Source organism: Lepisosteus platostomus, chromosome 7 (assembly GCF_059453375.1).
Source record: "Lepisosteus platostomus isolate fLepPlt1 chromosome 7, fLepPlt1.hap1, whole genome shotgun sequence".
Lineage (NCBI taxonomy): Eukaryota > Metazoa > Chordata > Actinopteri > Semionotiformes > Lepisosteidae > Lepisosteus > Lepisosteus platostomus.
The window spans coordinates 61,713,346-61,734,260 of record NC_142617.1 but is presented as its reverse complement, the minus strand read 5'-3'; the positions used below and the strand labels follow the sequence as shown (position 1 = coordinate 61,734,260).

The following is a 20,915-nucleotide window of genomic DNA, read 5'->3' as shown; positions in this document are numbered from 1 at the left end:
GAAAATGTATAAATGTGTACCAAACTTAAACCCAGCTGTTTTTATGCCTTCTTTTCATTTGGGGGACAGAACACAAAGGATGTTACAGTTTTGGAATTCGATGGCAACAAAGGAAAGCACATGAATGTCTCAGTTTCTTGTCTTCATGCAGAAAAAGGCCAGTTTCCAATGAGTGGAGGAGACAGCTCTTTCTTGATTTCTAATGATATACCTTCATTTGTGTAGACCTGCTGGATTTCATTCCCCACAGACTGCTGATATTCCAATGTTGATCACAGTCTTGGTCTAAAGCAGAGGATGAATTTATACAAACCCCCACTGACTGAAAACATAAGAAAAATTCTGAATCACTTCATTAAACCTTTTTTGTCTAAGGAATATTTTTTTTTACTTTTTACACCCATTATGTGGAATCAGTTGTCGCAGCTGAGCCAGTCACACCTGCAGTCACATGGTTTAAGGCTGTGGTGGTCTTCCCGGGTCCTGGGAAATCAGTCTCTTCTGGGGTTTGCTCCGGTTAAACTATTGTAACAGGCTGCTTTAAATTTTCTGTCTAGGGTACATTTTTAAACACACCTTCAGCTTTTAAAGCATTGAATTCAATCTATAATAAGAATCATCCCTGCTTTATTTTGCGAGTTCAAGAACTCCCATTCTTTCAGGTGTCTTGCCTCAAATGTACTCGTTGCACCTCTGCAAAAGGAAACAAATATTATAGGGGGATTTTTGAAACACTTATCTGCCCATCATAAATGCACAACCTATTAATGGTTGTTTAACAGGTTTGTGTTCAGGCTGACAGATGGATTCTGTTCTGGAACTGTGAAGCCTACAGTGTCAGAGTGGGAGGGCGGGTGGTGTTCGGGCAACAGAGATCGCAGAGTAAGAGGAACACTCTGGACTGATAGCTACTAATTAGGGTCTCCCCACCCCCAACATTACTTCAGTTCTCATTCTCAACCCTCAAGTTTATGTTTATTTTTACAAATTTAGTGACTCAATCAAGACAACCCACGCATACGAATCCCTGCTGGGAGGGGCACCTAGCCCGCTTTCCTTTGTAGGTTGTTTCTGGCCAGACATTTTCAAATTGCCGAGAAGCCCTCAAGAGTGTTATATTACTCTACAGTTAAACTGCATTCACACACACGCTTGCCCCAAGATTCCTCCAAAGGAAAACCAAGATTGCAACAAACAATCCTTTAATACATCCTTCAATTTACAAAAGAATTGTACACCTTTCAATAGATAATACAGCTTTTACTTCAGCTTAATACTGGGAGACATCAGTCTTGTGGTTCTCAATGGGATCTTCAGGGTCATAACTAGAGACTGATGATTACAAAGAGTTAAGCATCTTAACTGGAAACATTTTGCAGTCATGTCCATCTGTAGCTGGAGTAAGGTGAAACTCAGCTGGCTTCAGAGGCACACGGATTCAAACTGTCTTAAACAGTGCAAAAATACCACAGATCTGGCACAATGTCCACAAGAAGCACAATTTCTTTAAAATCAAGGCAGAATTGTTCCCTTTCTGTTGTGGAACAAATAAAAAATACAACCTACATCATAAGAGAGATTACATATTCAGAATTAAACAAATGTTCGTCTCCCCATTTCCATGGGAAACGAGCAGCTGTTGGTGCCCACCTATTGCAGAGTATAGAAACGTTTCCCACAACTTTTTAAGTTTGCTCTTCTTTAGGTACATCATTTTTGGAAAGGTATCAGAGGTATTATTGAAAACAATCTGCCTCATATTTTAGTTAAATCTGACAAGACCAAGAACTTGATTTCCAATAGCTGAGATTCTGCACAGACGTGCTTGCGAAATGTGTTTGCAAGTGTATGTGAAGATGGGCTTCATAACATTCTCCAGAAGGTCAAGCCAAAGTGTCAACTGAGTAAACGGAGTCACATGAAACACGTTTCCTAACTTTAAAAGTGCTATTAAAAGAAATCACTTCCTGAACAAAATAATCCCTCTGTCTTTTTTTTTGGTTTAGAATTTAGAAACCCTCTTCTGCAGGGATGGGTTTCCATATTCAGCTTGTGCTATGCTGTGGCTTGTGCCTTCTGCTGTAGTTTCTTCTGCCTCCTCTTCAGAGCCCGATTAGCTCGCTTTCCCTTGTTCTTCTTCTTCTTTTTGGCTGCCCCACCCGGCTGCTGGCCTGGCTGAGCTGGCGGCTCGCTGCTCTTTGTTTCCATGGCGACGGCCGTTCCTGTGCCGGCACTGGGCTCGCTGCCTTTGGCCACACCCACCTGAAGAAGAGGAATTCAAGGAACAGCGGAAAACAATGTGGGCTGGAGCTCTTCTGCAACACTGAGCAGCACACAGAACCCGAGATGACCGGAGTTTCAGGACCTGGTTAACTTTTCTGGATCTTTTAGTTTAAGGGTTATAGTTCACTTAAAGCCAAGGAAACCACAATATTCTTTGTGTTGTTGTAGATCATTCTGTCTTTTAAGCCTTTGAATAGTTTTAAGGCAGGCATATTGTTTGAGTCAACATGATAGCGATTCAAATGTTAAATGTGTCAACTAGTTTGATTTTTAGATCTGTGTTATATATTCATATTAAACTCAAAGCAGTGGAAATGCTTTTATTAAGGGAAGCAAAGCGTTTTGTTGTATTCAAATAATGTTGTGACAGATACAGAAAAGCTTAGTTTGTGTAATGGAAATTCTCAAAGAGGCATACAAAAAACCTTCTCCTAATCTATTAAATACAGGGATTATTTTGTCTAAAACAGGGATCACAATACAGACAGGTTACAATTACAGGCATATGCACAGACTAGTAATACATAACAGCTGCAGTATGGCCATTCAAAGAAAAAATATAAAAAACACTTGTGGCTCAATGTCATTTATTGACAGAGAATAATTCAGAATTTAAAGGAAATTAATTTTCACTTTCAACTCCACAGTTTCCAGTCTTTCAGAGCATGCAGTATGGAAGTGCCACAAGAGTTAAACTGCATCTTGGCTTTGTTTGAGGAATGTCTCACAGTTTCCAGATTCAAGCCCAGTGACTCACACCACCTCATAAACTTTATCAGGGGCTGAGGCCCTGCTGGCTACTCAACTAGGCCTGATGATTGCTGATTTTGCAACAGGCCTCTTTGTGCATAAAAAGTTTAGTTTCTGAATCCTTTTCACTATGAAGTAATTATATGAAGAGAATGATTGCATAACAGCCAGCAGAAAGTATGCTGTAGGTCAAATATGTGTACACATTCTTAAAGGGTGAGGAAGCTCTGCATGTATTTTTATTCTCACTTGCTGCAAAGTGAAAATCAGACAAAGGGAGATCTGGTAGAGAGATGTGAAGAGACTAAATGGAACTGGATGGAAAGGTTCAAAAAGCTCCTGTTCCTTGTACTTTATGTCCCTGCTGCCTCTCTCTCTCTTCCATCTGAAAAGGATCGACAGCCAAAATGTCGTCCTTCTACATTTCAGTGTGGAATTAATCTTTACTGATTTACCCAATCATTGCATAATGTTTTGTAAAGTAGTAGATTCAATACATTGAGACCGACTTCATACTATGTTCTTTAATTTTAAAAAAATGGACAGCATAGTGTTTTTGTTTAAAATCAGTTTTCATACATAACAATAGATTTATCATGGTATGCTAGGTTCAGTGGCTGATTTTCTTTAAACATTACTTACGATGCTTTTCATTGACTATGATAATGAATTAGCCAAAAAACATTTATTGGAGTTACTGCAGTGGTTTATCTCTATCTAAACAGCTCAGCTCCTAACAACGCTGACAAATCACAGATTCACAGGGAGGGGTGAATCTATCATCATTTAAAGGATACACTCTTAGGAAATGTGCAAACAAAATAAAAGCAAAGTACAGAAAGAGCTGAGGCTACAGCAGTTTACACAGACTTTTTGGTGAACTAATCATTGATTGCTCTGCACAGGTTCCTCTTGGTGTTAAATTTAGGTAACATGCATACACAGAAAAACACTCCCTGTAGTATTTCCCTCTCTCCCATCTGCAGTTAGATAACGTGAATATGAACTCTATATTTCAGACAGGAGCTCAAGCTCTGATCTCGCCCATTCCCACCAGCCGATAAATAAACATCACGCCTCCTGCTCTCTCCTTGTGTGATTTATTTTTGGGTCCCTCACTCTACCCCATCGTCTTCCTTGCGGCAGCTTCATTATGCGGGGCAGGTTCTGACAGTGTCACAGACTCAATGCCGTGTCACAGACAACAAAGCTTTAAAGTAGCGATACCACTTTTAATGCCCGGACTCTGAAAATAACTCAAATATTTGCTACATGGTTTTATTTCTTCTTAAAGACATCAGGAACGCTTGGCATGGTAAACTACTCCTTTTTACCAGGGTACCTAAGAGGACTTCAGTGTCATCTCCGGAATACCTTTTACTCTGCGGTAAGGACACATCCTGAACAAGCCTTTAATGATATAAATCAGGTCGCCTCATCAGCCAAACAAGAAACACCACATACTTCTCTCCAGCAGGGATTCCGTGGTAAGGGACAAGGAAATTCTAGAATGCCATGAATGGAATTCTTGAATTAATTCCAAATCTAATGGACACAATTCATACTTACATATTACCACTACACACACAACAACAACACTGACAGTTAATTTTTTTAAAAAGTGTCACACTAATTTGCTAAACTAATAAGCAACATTGAACCGTTAACTTGAGTGTACAATCTTCAACATTCACTGGCAGTGTACCATGGGTCAGCAATTCAAGAATCAATACCCTGTACCCTTTTTCATGGATAATCAATCAGTGGAGTCTGAAATAATCGAACTGGTCTGGGTCTCGCACACAGGGACCTCAAAGGTTACCAGACATCCAATTAAAAGATTTTTCTTTAAGAATAAAATTAAATTTACTATCGGATTATTTTTCTTTCAGTACTGGAATTGAACACATCAAGTACTTTAAGCTTGGGGAAATTATTTATTTGGGTTCAGGTAGCCAAAAGCCATATCACCCTGCAACTATACTGTAAAAAGGGTGCCGTTCTTCGGATGAGATGTAAAACTGAGGTCCTGACTCTCTGTGGTTATTAAAAATCCTAGGGTGTTTCTCGAAAAGAATAGGGGTGTATCTCTGGCATCCTGGCCACATTTCCCATTGGCTCTTACCAATCATGGCCTCCTAATAATCCCCATCTATGAATTGGCTTCATTACTCTGTTTTCCTCCCCACTGATAGCTGATGTGTGGTGAACGTTCTGGTGCACTATGGCTGCCGTCGCATCATCCAGGTGGTGGAGGGGAGTCCCCATTACCTGTAAAGCGCTTTGAGTGGAGTGTCCAGAAAAGCACTATATAATTATAAGCAATTATTTTTATTCTAATTGTTCATTCTAATTTATTTAATGAAAAGACATGAACAGGTATCAGACACTCACATTATGATGTGGTGCATTTCACGCAAACTTTCAACAAACCACAGATTCAACGGTGAAGTGAATTTTTTTTTACTGGTTTCCATTCAGTGTATAATCTCTTACAACAAAAATGGCATACCTTGTGCCCCTGCTTCTTGGCCGCGGGCCGGGGTGGAAAGGTGCAGGGGACGCGGCCCTGTTTAACATGGAAGTCCAACACGCGAGAGGAGTCCACCGGCACCCAAGGCACAACACCGCTGGAAGGAGCCCGAGGCGGAGAGCTGTGGGCCTCGTGCAGGTTCAGAGTTGCGCGTGTCACCTTCATCCCATCACACGCTCTGGAAATGGTGACCAAAGCCTCTCCAGCTCTGTGGCTCAGCAGATACCTCCCCTCCTGCAAGCTGTCGAGGAGACTTACTTTCAACATTTCAAGCTCTTGCTGCAAACAAATGATCCTAATAAAACGCTCGCCCTGTAAAGTGAATTGTTTTATTTAATGCAACTTTCTTTGACACGTACTAATTGCTTTCTTGGCCTGACCAGGGGTTGAGACAGCTGCTCCATTTAAAGGAGTAAATAGTTATTGCTCCTTTTTTCAGGATCAAACAAATTTAATCCTAAAAGGAACAATGCCTAGATTCGCCTAAATTGTTCATAACAGGAGACATGGTCTTTTTAGCTTTTTACCTTTTTAAAAGGAGAGGGGCTTGTCGAACACCCGTATGTTCAAGATATATTTTGAAAAACTAAACTACCAATTTTAAAAACAAGACCACAGAGGACTTTTTAGTACAAAAAAAAAAGCTAATCTTGAGACAGAGGCTGTTCAAGATGGACAACATGCTGAGGCTTGGTGTGCTTGGTACCTGGTTCTGCATCCCGAATTACACTTAAGAATGCACTCGCATCATCTGAGGACAAAACATTAACTGCAGAAATGTGCAAAGAAACCTCCAAAACTTCAGTTTATTAACACTGGAATTTGCATGATTTTAACAAGTCATTTAAAACCTTCATTTTAGGTTGGATTACTACATAAACATGTATGTGCTCATAACAGAACTAGTCGATGGCTTCACAGTCACCTGACTTGCACACTACCAGCATTTATGTTAACCGGATGACTAAAATACACAATCTGTAAAGGCAAAACATTGGTGTAAAGAAATTACACTTACCCAAGAATCTTGTTCAACAAATGGTGAAGTATGTTCAACATGTTTGCTGGTCTAAATACAGAGATACAAAATGAATACAGAATACTAATGAAAATGACCTCATTCAAAGAGACATTTCTTTTATTGATGACTTCAAATAAAGAAAACTAGACTTGGATAACTGTAATTGTAAATTGAGTACATACAAGTAAATTATTACAGTACTTATATGGACTTCATAGAATCAAGATCATACATCCTGATTTTAATTTAGCAAAACATGACAATTACAAATCACATAAATATATTCCATAAATATAGCATGCAGCTATATTTGATCATCTACAGGCAATCAAGGAATATAGAAAGTTTGAAAGGGAGAGATTAAAAATTCTATATTAAAATTGGACCATGAACATAGAACACTCTTATGGGAAGAAACACTTGTAAGACATTCAGGTTTTTATTTTCATGTATCAAGTCTGGCATCAAGACATATGGTACTGACTGTACAGAATACTCACTTGAAGTCAACAAATGCATTTGTACTCGAGTCTGGTAAAAACTCATCCATCATAAACAGCTTTGATGTAAGTGCATCAATGTGTCCTGCAGAAGTTTAAGAGAGCACAAATACAGGACTGTAAAATAAGGTTTTGTAGCAAGAACAGAAATGCAGTTTTCAAGAATATCAATGGTATTCGTGCAAATGTCTGCAGACATTCTCCAAGCGATATCCTTACACAACCAACCCTTAGCCTTTAGCATTTTCCAACCCCAATTACATGCATTGTGTGGATTCAACCATTGCAAGTATTGTAGTCCGCTTAGCTGTTTGCATAACCAGAGTCTAGCAGTTTAAAAGGAAATGACACATGCTTGCTTGACTGTGCTTCACAAGGTTTTGGATAGCAGTGTTGCTCACGGAGAAGACAGTACAAGTGATACTTAAGAATCCTTCAAAATACTGTACATTTTTAAACATTAATATATGGTAATACAAAACTTTACTACTGTAAAGATTCAAATTAGACATTTAAATATGAAGTCCTTTTCCCTGCACTGTAAAAAGCAACTTGTAAAAAAAAACTATTGTGTTTTTTTTTTTACATCAGTATGTGAATTCAAGCATTCCACTAGGGAGAAAAAAATAGTTAACTGGAAAGGAAAAAAAACTTGTTGAGGCCTGTGTTCTGCATTGCGTCATTCTTGATACTTCACCGATCCACACCCTTGAGAGTGAAGTCAGAAATTCCTGTCTTCTTCTAAGGCTGTCATGACCTTATGTATTTAAGAAATTCTTTTCGACCTACAGGAATACGGTTTATACAAATGCTACAACACAGGCTAGTATAAGTTCGCAGGCTAGTATATTAAGAAATGAAAGAAAGTCAGTAAAATAAAATGATAATAGCTCAAGTTCATTTTTCTGTTCAAAATCAAAATTAAATCAACTAAAATACAGGATTTGTCTACCTTTAATGCCTTTGAAGGATTTTGTAATCATGTTTTAAAGGATATCTTTGGGTCAGTGTACTTACTAGTACAATGTGCAGCATGTAGGGTGTGTCAGGTAATTAGAAAATATCTTTAACTTGCGCTTAGATGATCCTGAGACCCAAAGGGTGTGTAACGTTAGCGTCACAACTCTCCCAGTCTCAACAAGGATCGTTTATAGTTCACACAATTCATCAAAGTGAACTTACAAATCACACACCCAGTTTAGTAGGAAAATTAGAGGAGGAGCTGAGCCCTTCATGCAACCCTTCAGATTTAATTGTTAGATGCTAAAGTGATGTTTATACTAGATGAGATGGATCTTTGCTACAGATACTTCTTTGCAACATGGTGTTTAGGCCAGGAATTCAATGTGAACACTAACAAAGGAACATTACTAAGATATAGATCTTAGATAACTGATACTATGAAAAAGAACTATTGATTTAAAAAAACAATATTCCTGTAAAATCCAGACCATAAATGATGTATAGAAGAAGCAAAAAGACCGTAAGATTTTTCACCAAGTGCTTGAATTCCAGTGTAATTACAAAAAACTCTGTCAGAGCCCTTAATGGAAGAAATAATCTTGCCAGAAAAAACAAAAATCAGGGAGTTCACCGGCAATTATAATGGAAAGAAATAAGACACAACGGTTAAAAATGATCTGCGGTGACGAAAAAAAACAGATATCAAACTAGCAAAGAAATATTCAATTTACACAGTTGGCAAGAAGAAAAAAGAACGCTGAACAGGAGGCTATGTAAGCATAAAGAAGTGAAAAATAAAGCAGACGGAAGCTGTTCTAGGCGTTGTGAGCAGTGCAGTGTCCTCCTATTTTTAGATTGCAAGTGAAAGACTGGCAAATGGCAGAGCCTGGTGGAAATCTAAGGCACTAGGGTAGAGAACCCAACACAGGAAACACAGGAACCCCGCCACACAGCAGGGCTCTTGGAATAACATAACATAACATCACTTTATTAACCCTTTACAATTTCTTGCATTAGGAATTTGTCTTTTCGCATACCCCAGCTTGCTCTCCATGAGACACAGACACACAGACAGGGAGAGAAGCTGGGGGTCAGAGCGCAGGGTCTGCCATTGTACGGCGCCCCTGGAGCAGCTGGGGTTAAGGGCCTTGCTCAGGGGCCCAACGGAGTAGGATTCCTCTACCAGCTGTGGGCTACCGGCAACCTTCCAGCCACAGGCGCAGATCCTGAGCCACAGAGCCACCACTCCTCCCCAATTCTGAACTACAGTGGAAAAAAGTTTAGAATTCTAAACTTTCTTAGAATCCTAAACTAACTAAAAATTCTAAACTAACTATCTTAGAAGTTGAAAATTCTAAGATACTCTAAAGACAGGAATGATTGCTGGTGTTGTGCAGCTCAACAAAACTGCTGTGCACAAGAACACATATAAATTGTATACACAGCAATATAATTTAGAAAAACTAAAAATACGAATTTAGAACCAGTTTTAGGGTTTACATATTATGACGGAACTCATTAAGATGAGTTGTGAACTGTTGTTAATGTTTGTTTACACAGAGGAGAGTATTAACATACATGAATCCTCCCAATTAACACAAGTATTGTTTTATTTGAGGTTTACGCAATATCTTGATAAAAGAAAAGATTAATATGAAGCATATCAGCACATAAGAAGATGATGTGCACATTAACCACCAATAAACCTGTGCACGAGCTATGAATGTACAGTTAATATCACATTTGGCAGTGCCATCATACCACACAGGAAAAAGGATAACTCACTTCCTGCAATTCAGCTAATCTCCCTTTCAAGGTCTGACAGACTAATGTAAAAAACACAGTAGGTATAGCAACAATCTCAAACAAGCTAAAAACAGTCACAGCAGTGCAATGAGCGAGTCATCTCAAGGAAAACAATTGCAGTACAGTAAACTTTAGTCCTTGTATGTTTGATTCACTCAGATATTCCTGCTTCTGCTTGACCAGGCCTGAAGTCTTTGGTCTCTCCAATTTTGTCAACGATTACCAAAAACAGTGGAAAAGAACAAGGCTGCCTTCATTTTTCAGTGGTTTACATGGAAAAAATGAATCTCAAAAACACAGAAACCCGAGGCTTCAGCAAAGCAAAGCCACAAATCTGGCATGTGGCACAGTTCCAGCTTTTCATCACACTTTTTCTGAGAACAAAAATCAATCTGCCCACTACCAAATAAGGCATATGACCTTAGTAAACCCATTATTTCTATGAGATACTTATCCATTGTTTTGTTTTGTAAAAAACAGACCATAAATTGTGGAAATCAAGTAATAACAAATAAACAGTATCATCCAATCTTAGTATAATCGTAGTAGTCCAAACTCTTGACTGTCATGAAGCTATGAAAATATCTGTAACCAATCATGCATGTTTTACTAGTTGAAGAGATCACAAAATCGTAAAAAGTAACTAATCTTGTCAATTCAAAGACTCCCAAAAGTATAATCAGCACTGGCAATAATTCCAAAGCCTTACCTATATAAAACATGGTGTTGGAATGCAACAGTTTTTCTACCCACAAGCGACAAGCTTCACTTTTTGTCAGAATTTCCACTCCATGGCCGAGCTGATATTCCAACTTGGGTAAAACATAAACAGGAAAAACCTGTGGGGAAAAAAAACAAGAAAATAATACAGAATAAGTTGGTAAAATTACTGATTTTAAACTCCGTAAATCCGAATTTAAAAAATCACCCATTTGATAAAATGTATTAAAATGAACAATTACCATCCAGTAAATGTTTACAGGTATTGCATTTATTAAACTTACACATACCGTTTATCACTGCAGGATTTTGCCTTCAGAATTTAGGAACATCAAAATATAAAGTAAGCAGCAAAAATTTTAATGCACAGTTATAGCAGCCAGATAACTGGGATCTGTTAATTTCTTTAAAAATGTACAAAAAAAAACAATGACGATATCTGGTGATTATAACGATGCCTATTATATTTTGTACAGTGTGGAATCAATACAGCAAATGTAAAAATTGAAGTAAACTGTATATAAGGGACAAGTAATAGGTTTATTCCATGCTGAGAAGAGAAGACACCCGAAGAAGGCTCCACAGCCGAAACGTTTCCTTTCTTCTCTTTTCAGCTGGAATAAACCTTTACTTGTTCCTTTACAGCCAACGCATGCTGACACAGCTACCCACCTAAACTGTATATAGCTTTTCTTGTATTTGGACAATCCAATAGTAATACCAGACCACTTCTTCCTGTAAATAAACCTATTTACTTTATTTGCTTAAAAGATTTACATAATTTTATATAAGAATCTGTAATTACATGCAAAACATTTTAAGCATAGTTACAGTGTGCACATCTGCTTAAATCTTTAATCTGTACCACTTCATGATAGTCATCACTGCACTATGAAAGGATACAAAAAAAAAACCTTTAGAGGCCTAAAGTTGTTGATAATACTTAAAAATTCAGCACTGTAAATATTTCAAAACAATTTTACAATTTAAAGGACTGAAAGCAGAATTTAAGAGGAAGCTGAAAAGTTTCATGGGAAACTACATCATATTTGCAAAAGGGGAGTGGGGGGATGTAGATCGAGCTGAGCCAAATTTTAACAAAAGCTTGACTTATCGGTACATTAAGAACACTGTTATTTTTTCCCTAAAAAAAACTAGAAACGCACAAGCTGAGACAGATTCTGCACCTTGGAAACAGTCCTTGTTCTGGTGTTACTTTCATCACAACATTAAAGAGCTACAGGCTCATGCAGCTCAAGTCCAGACGTTTGTTTAGAGAACTGATACTTCCTTCAGGAAATGTACAGTACGCCCAAATTTTGGGAAGGAAAATTTAAAGCACTGTTTTTGAGTTTTGCAATCTCCACACTGAACAATAAATTAACAACTTCACACAAAACAACGGAGCGGAATAATTTATGGAACTGAAGCTGGCTTCAGAAATTATAAGTATAAGAAAGGCAATTTGTATCTTTTCATCACAGACAGGAGTTCTGTTCCAGTTCTCAGAAACCGAGTGATTTTTGGACCTTGCAAACGGAGACCCTCCATATAACCACCAGACAACGTAGCAGCCTGCTCTCAGGAACCACAAGATGCGAGCTGGCAAGATCTGGTGCAAGTTCACACACTGGTGCGTGAATTGTGTTGGCACCTTAGAACAGAAATACTGCGCATTCAAACACATCAGACAAAACATCCTAAAACTAGAGAGTCTAGCTCATCAGAAGGAAAGAAATACAACCTTGGAGAAGCCCCGCTTAGTCTTGGCCAGGGCTGACTCGATGGTGCTCCTCACCAGCAGCAGCATATCCCCCAGGCTGTAGAGCTGGTACAGCAGGTTGCCCTCCTGCGGAGCCCTGTATTCTTGGTCATCCTCCTCCACTGCTGACAAGCTACCTAGAAGCAACCCTGTTAAGCAAAACACACACAATCTTAACAGATACATAAGCTGACAAAACAGGAGACAACTCCATGCTTCCAATGATGAACTAGCTTTTTGGGTGAACGACTCCAATTAGAAGTCATCCATTATGAATGCAGCCACACTTTAATGAATGCACTACAAGAGCTAAGATTTTACATACTGTGTTGTCTAAAATAAGTGCAATATACCATGTACTGTACCTAACATTACTTTTCAAGAGCAATCATTTTTTTTCCAAAAACCAAGAAGCCCTGTCTTCTTGTACAAGATTAATTAAATTTGAACATCCTCTTAGAAGAAGAAACAGATAAAAAATAGTTACCCTCTACAAGCAACTCCTATATGAGTGTTATTATATACATAATATAGTCATTCCTACTGGCCTTTTCATTTAACAAGCTGTTTTTCACTCTTTTGAGCCAGACTCTTATAAAGCATTGCCATAATTATTCTTTTCTTGCATCTTCTCAGATGAAGAATTTACTTTTTACTTTTTATTACATTAGAACTTCTTTATAATAAATGCTTGTGTGTGTTAAGTGCATATCTTACAGAATACTGCCTAATGTTTATGTACTGGCTAATGACTTCAAACATGTTACTTGAATAATTAACCAGGAATGTTAATGTTTTCATACTTAGGTACTGTTCTGTGCTGTATAAAAGTTTGGGTTTTTGAGGGAGCGTTTCTGAGTTCTCCAGACCAACTCGAGATTATAACATGGGAAGTAATGGGAATTTAATTTCTGTTATGAGTTCTCATTTTCAGACATTTCCCTTGCATTCTTTTAGAACTCAGATGACTAAAAGAGTTTTAAAAATGAATGGTAACTGCACACCTTTAAGGGGGGAACTTCAGGATTAGTACGTTAATTAATGATCAGGATACTTCAAACCCGTTCTAATTATTTAAAACAGACCCTAAAGATATTTTCAAATGAACAGCCGCAGGAAAACGGCAGAAAGACTGATCAGCTGCAATTGTGAGCTGAGGATAATGTTACAGATGTTTGCATGATTACTAAAATCTGGAGGAGGTTTTTTTTTTTATAATATCCAGCTGGTGTCAGCTGGCAGAGTTTTATTTATGTTTTATCTCCAGCTGCAGGGCACAAAAAAACCCCTCCATCAACATTTAAAACTATCCAGGTGGAAACAATTACAATACTGTACCAGTAAGCAAGGAGAGTTCCAGAACCCAAATAATTCATTGGAAACATTTTGAGAAAAGACTGCTGTCAAGGCATCACAGTCGATAAAGAATTCTTTTTTAATATGACGGAAATTAATCCAAGAAAATATTTCCTCAAACAAAGATATTCTTATTAATAAAAAGATCCAGCTCTTATTGTATAACATCAGACATTGCCTGAAGAATGAATATAACTTGGGAGAATCGCTACTGCTTTTCTTGCCGACAAGCCATCGAAGAAGACTCCTCCTTTTCATCAGTTTTCCTTAAATACTTTTTTTCCCCACCCACTCTTTCTCACCCCATTTCAGTCTACAAAAACTAGTCCCGCACGTAAAACCAAGCATGGCTGCTCTTACGTTTCTGAGGTGGCAAGGCCTGAGGGCAGTCAGCATGTGGGGCCGCAGGAGCAGCCAGGGCAGCTCCAGTGGTCCTCTGGCTGGCCTCCAGGAAGGATGAAACACAGGCCTTCACCAGCGGCCTGGCGTGGCTTTGGGCCGTAGCTGGCAAGCTATTAGTATTGGCTTGTGGCGACATGGGCTCCTGTGTTGGCTTTGAACTGGGCTTCAGCAACGCACACTGCATCTTGAGGATCTGCCCGAGCTGGTCACAGTCTTTTGATACACCTGTTTTGGGCCTCTTGAGTGCTCTCCTGATCCCTTTCGTGCCCGTCGAGGCAAGGCTCTCTCTCCCGCGCTCGGGAGAAGGGGACCTGGGGGTGTCTGGCACAGGCTCCGGAACCTGTGCAGGCCGCTCAGCACTTGCAGAGGCCAGAGAGAGGCTTTCATCGCCTTTCACCGAACGGGCGCGTGCGAGGGGATCATCGATCACTAGACGCTCCTCGTCAGAATCCGCATCAGAGGAGAAAAGGTTTGCCTTGGACACTTGTTTCTGCTGCATTACAGGGGATCTTGCAGAGCTTGAACAAACCGTTGTCGTACCAGAAGCATCGGGTTCCATGGTTTTGCAATCCACTTCGTCAGAATCCTTGCTTATACTTGTGTCGTCTAACGAACTGTCAAACGTCGAAGAATCCTGGAAATCAATCCAGGAGTCATCTTTAGAGGATGTCTTCTCTTTGAAGTCCAATTTAGAATCTGGGCTCTTGAGGTCTTCTGAAGTAGTCGCAGAGCTCTTTCCCAATTGTTTTGTGGCATCACTCGACTGGGACCCCTCCTGTGTTTTACAAGATGCAGTTGCCTTTAGATTCTTTGAAGTACTTTTGGAATTTGACATCTTGGAGGAAGAAGAAGATTCTCCAAACGTTTCCAGGTCTGTGAAGTCAGCCTCAAAGGTAACTTCCATATCATCAAAGGATACAGGTCTTCTGTCCTGAAGAAACATGCCAGATTACTTCAACAATGCACGAGGTTACTGAATTACAAAAAATGGTTATTTTCTCCACAATTAAATATCCAAAAATCTTCACAGTTTTAACATAAACCAATTTTATAAGCATGCTTCTGTAGTACACATGAAACAGTTAAAATGTGTTAATAACCCCTGAATGTGAAATTTGGATACATTATTTTATACAGCATTTACTATGTTGTCTTTAAAATCAGATTAAAAGTAACACACAAGCATTTATAAAATACCAAAGCTAGAATTTGGATTTTACAGGGAAAAAACTTAAGTCTTCTTCTGTCAGTTTGTACTATGTGTTTATGTCATTTTTATTAACTTTTACAAACATTTTAAGGTTTTCTAAAACAACATACATAGATGCACTGAACCATAAAAAGCTGCAGAAAGAGTCTTGCTCAATATATTTAAAAAGGCTCCTCCCCATCTCCGTTAGGTTAAGGCTACAGTATGTATGCTTATGGAAGGCTGCCATCTACAAACAAAAGCAACCAAACGCGAGAAGATAAACTGCACTTACTGTCCAGGGAACCACAGGATCGAGAGTTGTGTTATTGAGCAGCACCTCAGAAACCTGCTTTAAAGAGCCACTCTTCAACAAAAGATGTATGCTTTCCTCGTGGAAAATTTGATTTTTCTCCCTCACAGTTATTTCTCTCTTCAATAAGGGAGAGTCTATAAAAACAACTTTCTTCACACTTTCACCTGGAAGACAAACTGGAACTCAGCTTTGTTTGACAGTCTTCTCTTAAGATGTTTATTCATTCTTAATAAAAATATGCAAAGTACAGGCATCAAATTAAACTAAGAGTGTCAAGTTGTTAATAGGAAATAATATGCATTCATTCTAGACACCCAGACGGGTTATCAGTTCTACTTTGTCTCCACTGGTTCATTTCTTACCTTCCCCAGAAATCTTCTTGACACATAGTGGTAACTCCCAGGAGTCATTGTAGTCTGGCCCATGGTTGTTCAGAAGTGTATAAAGTGCCTGACTTGTCATAGATACGTGAGGGCTGTATTTCATACAAAGACTTTCAGCGTTCAAGTCACTGCTGATGTCCTAAAAAAATGAATATTATTGTCTTTGCATTATAGTATTTTCACTGTATATATAATAATATTGTACAATAATGACTGTATTTGCATTTGTCCAAAGCTTTCAATCCCTGTGGATCTCAGCATTTTTACAAGCAGTGATAACTGAGATCGTGTTACAGTTGGGCAAGACAAAAGGCATAATATGCAAAGCTTCTACATTTCTTTTAATTAATTTTTCAGACCAACACAAAGACTTTTTGAATTCTTTGAACCAAGCTGTCCTTTAAATGAAAGCAATCATGGAAATAAATCCTGCTGATTCGAAAATTTGTCAATCTCTAGGATAATTAACCTTTTTTCCTTTTTTTAACCTAATTTCTTACTAACATGCATATTCCAACGTGCACGTTTAGTACTAAAAATAAATGAAGATGCTTTTTGCTGCCCTCTGGTGGAATTTCTGCAGATCTACAGGTCTACAGCTGAAAACAGACAGACACCAAAATCGGCGTAACAGAATTTACAATACAAATAAATGCTAAATCAATAGCCACCAATAACAACGTTTGGAAAAAGAAGAATAAATTCTTATTTTTACAACTATATTTCAATGTTTGTTTTACTCTTAGACATCACTACCTCTACAACATTATTAACTGAAACTGACGAAAGAGCTGAAGCATATTACAAAGAATAGAACACAAATATAAATAAAATATGGTGTTCCCCTTTAGAGATATTAACAGTGAGACCATGTGATAAAGGGAAGGTCCTGTCTCATACATACTGTGTGCGCGATGCAAGCTTTCTTCTCGGGAGGAAATTCTGCAGCCACACTCTCATAATCTGTTGCCATTTGGATGCCTTTGGCATTCAGGAGAGGCTTTGCCTTGAACATCTTTACCTGACCCTAGAAAAAAACGAAAATTACCTCTGTAATATCATCGTACCTCTAAAGGCATGTTAAGAAAGTCCCTTTGGAAAAAATTAATGAAGTTTTTTTTCCCCCCAACTTTCTGTTCATACAAAATACCCCATTACTAATTGTGCGCTGTTTCCTGGGGAATCCCAGTTATAGTCAATCAGCAGTATTAACACTTTAAACCTCAAGAACAATAAGTAATTCGAGGATAAATAGAACCTTAATTTTAAGAAACATTATTCTTTCATTTCACCTAACATTGTCATTGTGCTTTTACAGCTGCAGTTGCACAGAACTTTCACAAACGTTGACACAGACTTACCAGACTAAGAAGATGTTTTTCAAAATTCAAAGATAATTCTTGGCTAAATTTGCCTCCTGTCATGCTTGTCATTTCATGAATGACATAAACCTCCGGGTAATTCTTCACTTTCTCACTACAAGCTCTGAGATACTCCTGTTCAAGACAGGGGACAGAAATGCTATGAAACACACTGCAGTGAACATCGACAAGAAGGCATGTCAAAGATTACAGCACACAGGAAGACCCACAACATTCTGCGATTCCACGGAGCAATACCTCGGAGTAGCGGGCCGCGCCTTCCGAAATGGTGTTATAATCATCTTTGCAGATCCTTGCTGCGTTTTGCAGAAACTTCATGTACTCTGGCACTTCGATTTGCACGAGTTCTTGCAAGCGCTGGAATAAACATATTTCAAATGTTGAGAAAGCAATGAAATTCATTATCGTAATTTCTGATATCTAACCAAGGGATGCACCTCTAAGTCTTCAGCTCCCTAACCGACATTTTAAATCATGCTGTGCTTGAGTTTTACAACTGGGTTCAGTGGATCTAGATGGTTAGATTTCAACATGGGGAAACTGGCTTTTCTCATCAGAAAGACCTGATACTGTTAACATCCCACAACACATTGGTGATGGTGGAGGGGAGTCCCCATTACCTGTAAAGCGCTTTGAGTGGAGTGTCCAGAAAAAGCGCTATATAAGTGTAAGCAATTATTATTATTATTATTATTATTTGTTTTACCACAGCACAGAACACCCTGTATCTCCCACCACTCTTCTAAAGCTATTCTCAGCTTTTCATCAGAAACAAGGTATTTTCATAGAAATATATTCTTGGCACAGGTTTCAGGACTCCCTTCCTGCCTTATTCAAAGACAATGCACTTTTCAGCATTCTTGCATAAAACACCCTTGTAGCCACAGCAATATAACATTGAGATACGCTTAAACAAATGACTGCTCTTTTGCTTATATCCCAGAGAAGAGCTTTCTGCTGTGACCCTGGAAAGGGAGAGATGCAGCAGAGCATACAATTACAGCAGCAACGATAAGTCATATCAAAAACAACAAAACTGAATTAGATTAAATGGTTGAAATGCTACTAAAGCAGGGACTCGCACTTCAGCACAGGAGGAAAGTGCACAAAAGAAAACACTGCACCTTGAAGTTTTTCATTTCATGGGGATTTAGTTTCTTGGATTTGGCCATTAACATGTGTATGTACATCTTCTGTTCCACCTGGGTCAGTCCAGATAAGCAGGGAAAGGGTACTTTTGGTTCAGGAAAAACATCTTTTGTATCAGCAGGAGCAGAAGTAGGAGCCTTTTCTTCTTGAACTGAAGATGTGGATTTGGGCTGGAGATCATTAGCTTCACATTTTTGCTCTTTTGTAGCTTCTTTAGCTTTTACTGGTGGACTGAAAGAAAAACAAATATTATATTTTTTTCTGAATTTTAGTCTAAATGTCCGTACTTTTGTTGCTAGATAATATACAAATAACTTCACTCAAGTGACATAAGGACTCTTACAGTATATCTAACGGCAAAGAGCAAAATATCTAGGTCTAATTAACCTTACTCAAGTTCAATTATCTTCTTTACTTTAGCAGATTTCAGTAAAAGTTTCACACCAAAGATATTTACAATACTAATTAAATGAGAAAAATGGAGCCCTGTTCCTTGACTTTCCTCAAAATCCCTGTTTCAGCCACAACAAAACTATTTAGAAAAAAAATAATATTTTGTCAGAAGACGAATATTTACCACACCTGAGTGCAACTGCCCAGAGTTCTTTTATATTCGGAGCCAAAGAATAATTATCATAAACCTCCCTTGAAAAAAACACAGTAGTGCCATTTTTAGGGGCCACATCCCTGTTAGAAAAAAATTAAAATAAATTAAAGCTTCGTCTAAAGAGCAAAACAAACACTTCATACAGGAAAAAAATATAAATAATGATGAATAATTCTCAAAAAGGTAACGTGCACAAAATCTCTGTCGACAAGTCTAAAGTGTGTAATGCCCAGTCAAAGAAGTTTCAAAATAAACACTTGAATTTTCAACATGCAATATACAAATGCAAGAATAATTTTAAGGATTTCACTATGTACATGTCGTGTGGATTTGTTAGATCTAACATACAAAAGTGCTCAAAACATGAACTGTCATTAAAACACCTGATATACATAAATATACAGTACATTTAGAGAGGAGAAGACAACATGATCTCTTGCACAATTAGACAAAAACACTGAAAAACGCAAAATTAAAATGTTCCAACAGAATTGACTAAACGGAATTCAGTATTTCCTCCTTTCTCCACTAACCGGCTGGGACTGTCGTGTGCACCTATGGATCTGGTTTCGAACCCAGTGTCCCGGACAGTCTCGTGCTGTCAACATCGCTGTGTTTCTAATGTAATTCTGCAACATATAATTTAATTGGTCTTTTGACGATTCGTGCGCTAACACGGAACGGGTTACTTTATGCATTTTCACTATTAATTCTAAAACCTTGAAATATTTCCTTCAGGTGCACTCAACTTTCTGTTGTAATAAATGTATTTCAAGTTCGCTCCTGCCTGTTCTTTAACCCAACACAGTAACAGTGATGACTTTTTAGAAAACCGTGGGTCACTTGTTTCTGCAAATAAAACTTAAAAGGTCGTCACCTAATGAAAGAAAAAAAATCCAACGTTTGCTTACGGTGTATGACATAACAAATAAAATAATTTAATGAAACAGAAGAAAACTTACCAATTTAACTCCATATTTAAAACTTTGAAATCAGATTATTTGGCTTTCAAAATATCTGAGCCCACGCTTCAGAGTGCAAAGGAAACGTGGTTTTTGTCACAATATCCACTAGTTGCATTGTGTGAGACAACGCTTACAGCTCAGGCTGCGTTCACAGCACGCAGACGTAGAGGAATCTGCACAGATCCTGCTCCACATCTTCTCCGGTTCAACATCTCCGCGACCCCAGACTAGAAACACTCTGCAAACTCTCGTATTCACAAGTTACAAGCCCTGCCCGCAGGCGGGCAGCTTCTCCAGAGCAGTCTGGGATTCAAAACAACAGACAAAGGCTCACTGACAAAGAAGAGTGTCAGGCAACCACAGAGAGCCCTCAGTCCATCTGCTAGCGCCACCTAGGCTGGAGGTGAGAAACACCCGCAAGTGCCGCTGCCACTGTCAAGTTATGAAATACAGTGGCAAACTGTACTTTATAAAGGTGTTATCGCATGTATCATCAATGCAGGGGCTTGGTGTAGATTACTAATGTATACAAAATATATTGTAAATGAATGTATACAATGTAAGAGTGTCAGTTGTACACGCCAGTTTAAACCCTTATGTGCTGTGATACACAATCAGTAGTTGTGTAATCACACGAGCGTCTTATTTAAGACTTTAGCAGCAATGATACTACTAAAGGTGAGGGGGAAACAAGTCGTTTTGGAGAACTATTATGTCATAACTATTGTGTGTATTGAGTGACCTCAGTATAGTGCCTTTTCATACCACAGTAATGTAGACAGATACAACTTTCAGTGTTCTCTTTATTTCTCATGTTCTGGAAACAGC

General features: G+C 38.5%; 1 protein-coding gene across 3 annotated transcripts; it reads right to left on the bottom strand.

Annotated features, from left to right (window-relative positions):
* Positions 1–1,185: 1,185 nt before the first annotated feature.
* On the bottom strand, positions 1,186–20,410 carry ice2 (interactor of little elongator complex ELL subunit 2). 3 transcript variants are annotated; one of them, XM_088641596.1, is made up of 15 exons: positions 20,085–20,408; positions 19,098–19,202; positions 18,491–18,746; positions 17,604–17,723; positions 17,346–17,480; positions 16,889–17,011; positions 15,964–16,123; positions 15,581–15,765; positions 14,055–15,027; positions 12,321–12,487; positions 10,566–10,695; positions 7,088–7,172; positions 6,585–6,635; positions 5,546–5,807; positions 1,186–2,262 (listed from the first exon to the last, which is right to left on the bottom strand). In XM_088641596.1, the coding sequence occupies exons 1-15, from the start codon at positions 20,096–20,098 to the stop codon at positions 2,056–2,058; spliced, it is 2,973 nt and encodes a 990-aa protein (XP_088497722.1). In that variant the 5' UTR covers positions 20,099–20,408; the 3' UTR covers positions 1,186–2,055. The 3 variants fall into 3 exon arrangements, with proteins under 3 accessions (XP_088497722.1, XP_088497723.1, XP_088497724.1); XM_088641597.1 differs by lacking the exon at positions 19,098–19,202 and having other exon boundaries at positions 20,085–20,409; XM_088641598.1 differs by lacking the exon at positions 1,186–2,262 and having other exon boundaries at positions 5,759–5,878; positions 20,085–20,410.
* Positions 20,411–20,915: the final 505 nt, after the last annotated feature.

Bases quoted from the DNA above. Each gene is read 5' to 3' on its own strand.
- ice2 (XM_088641596.1), bottom strand. The intron at 17,481-17,603 runs GTATTGCTCCGT...TGTCTTGAACAG, and splicing joins GCGCGGCCCGCTACTCCGAG to GAGTATCTCAGAGCTTGTAG. The intron at 12,488-14,054 runs GTAAGAGCAGCC...TTTGCTTAACAG, and splicing joins GGCCTTGCCACCTCAGAAAC to GGTTGCTTCTAGGTAGCTTG.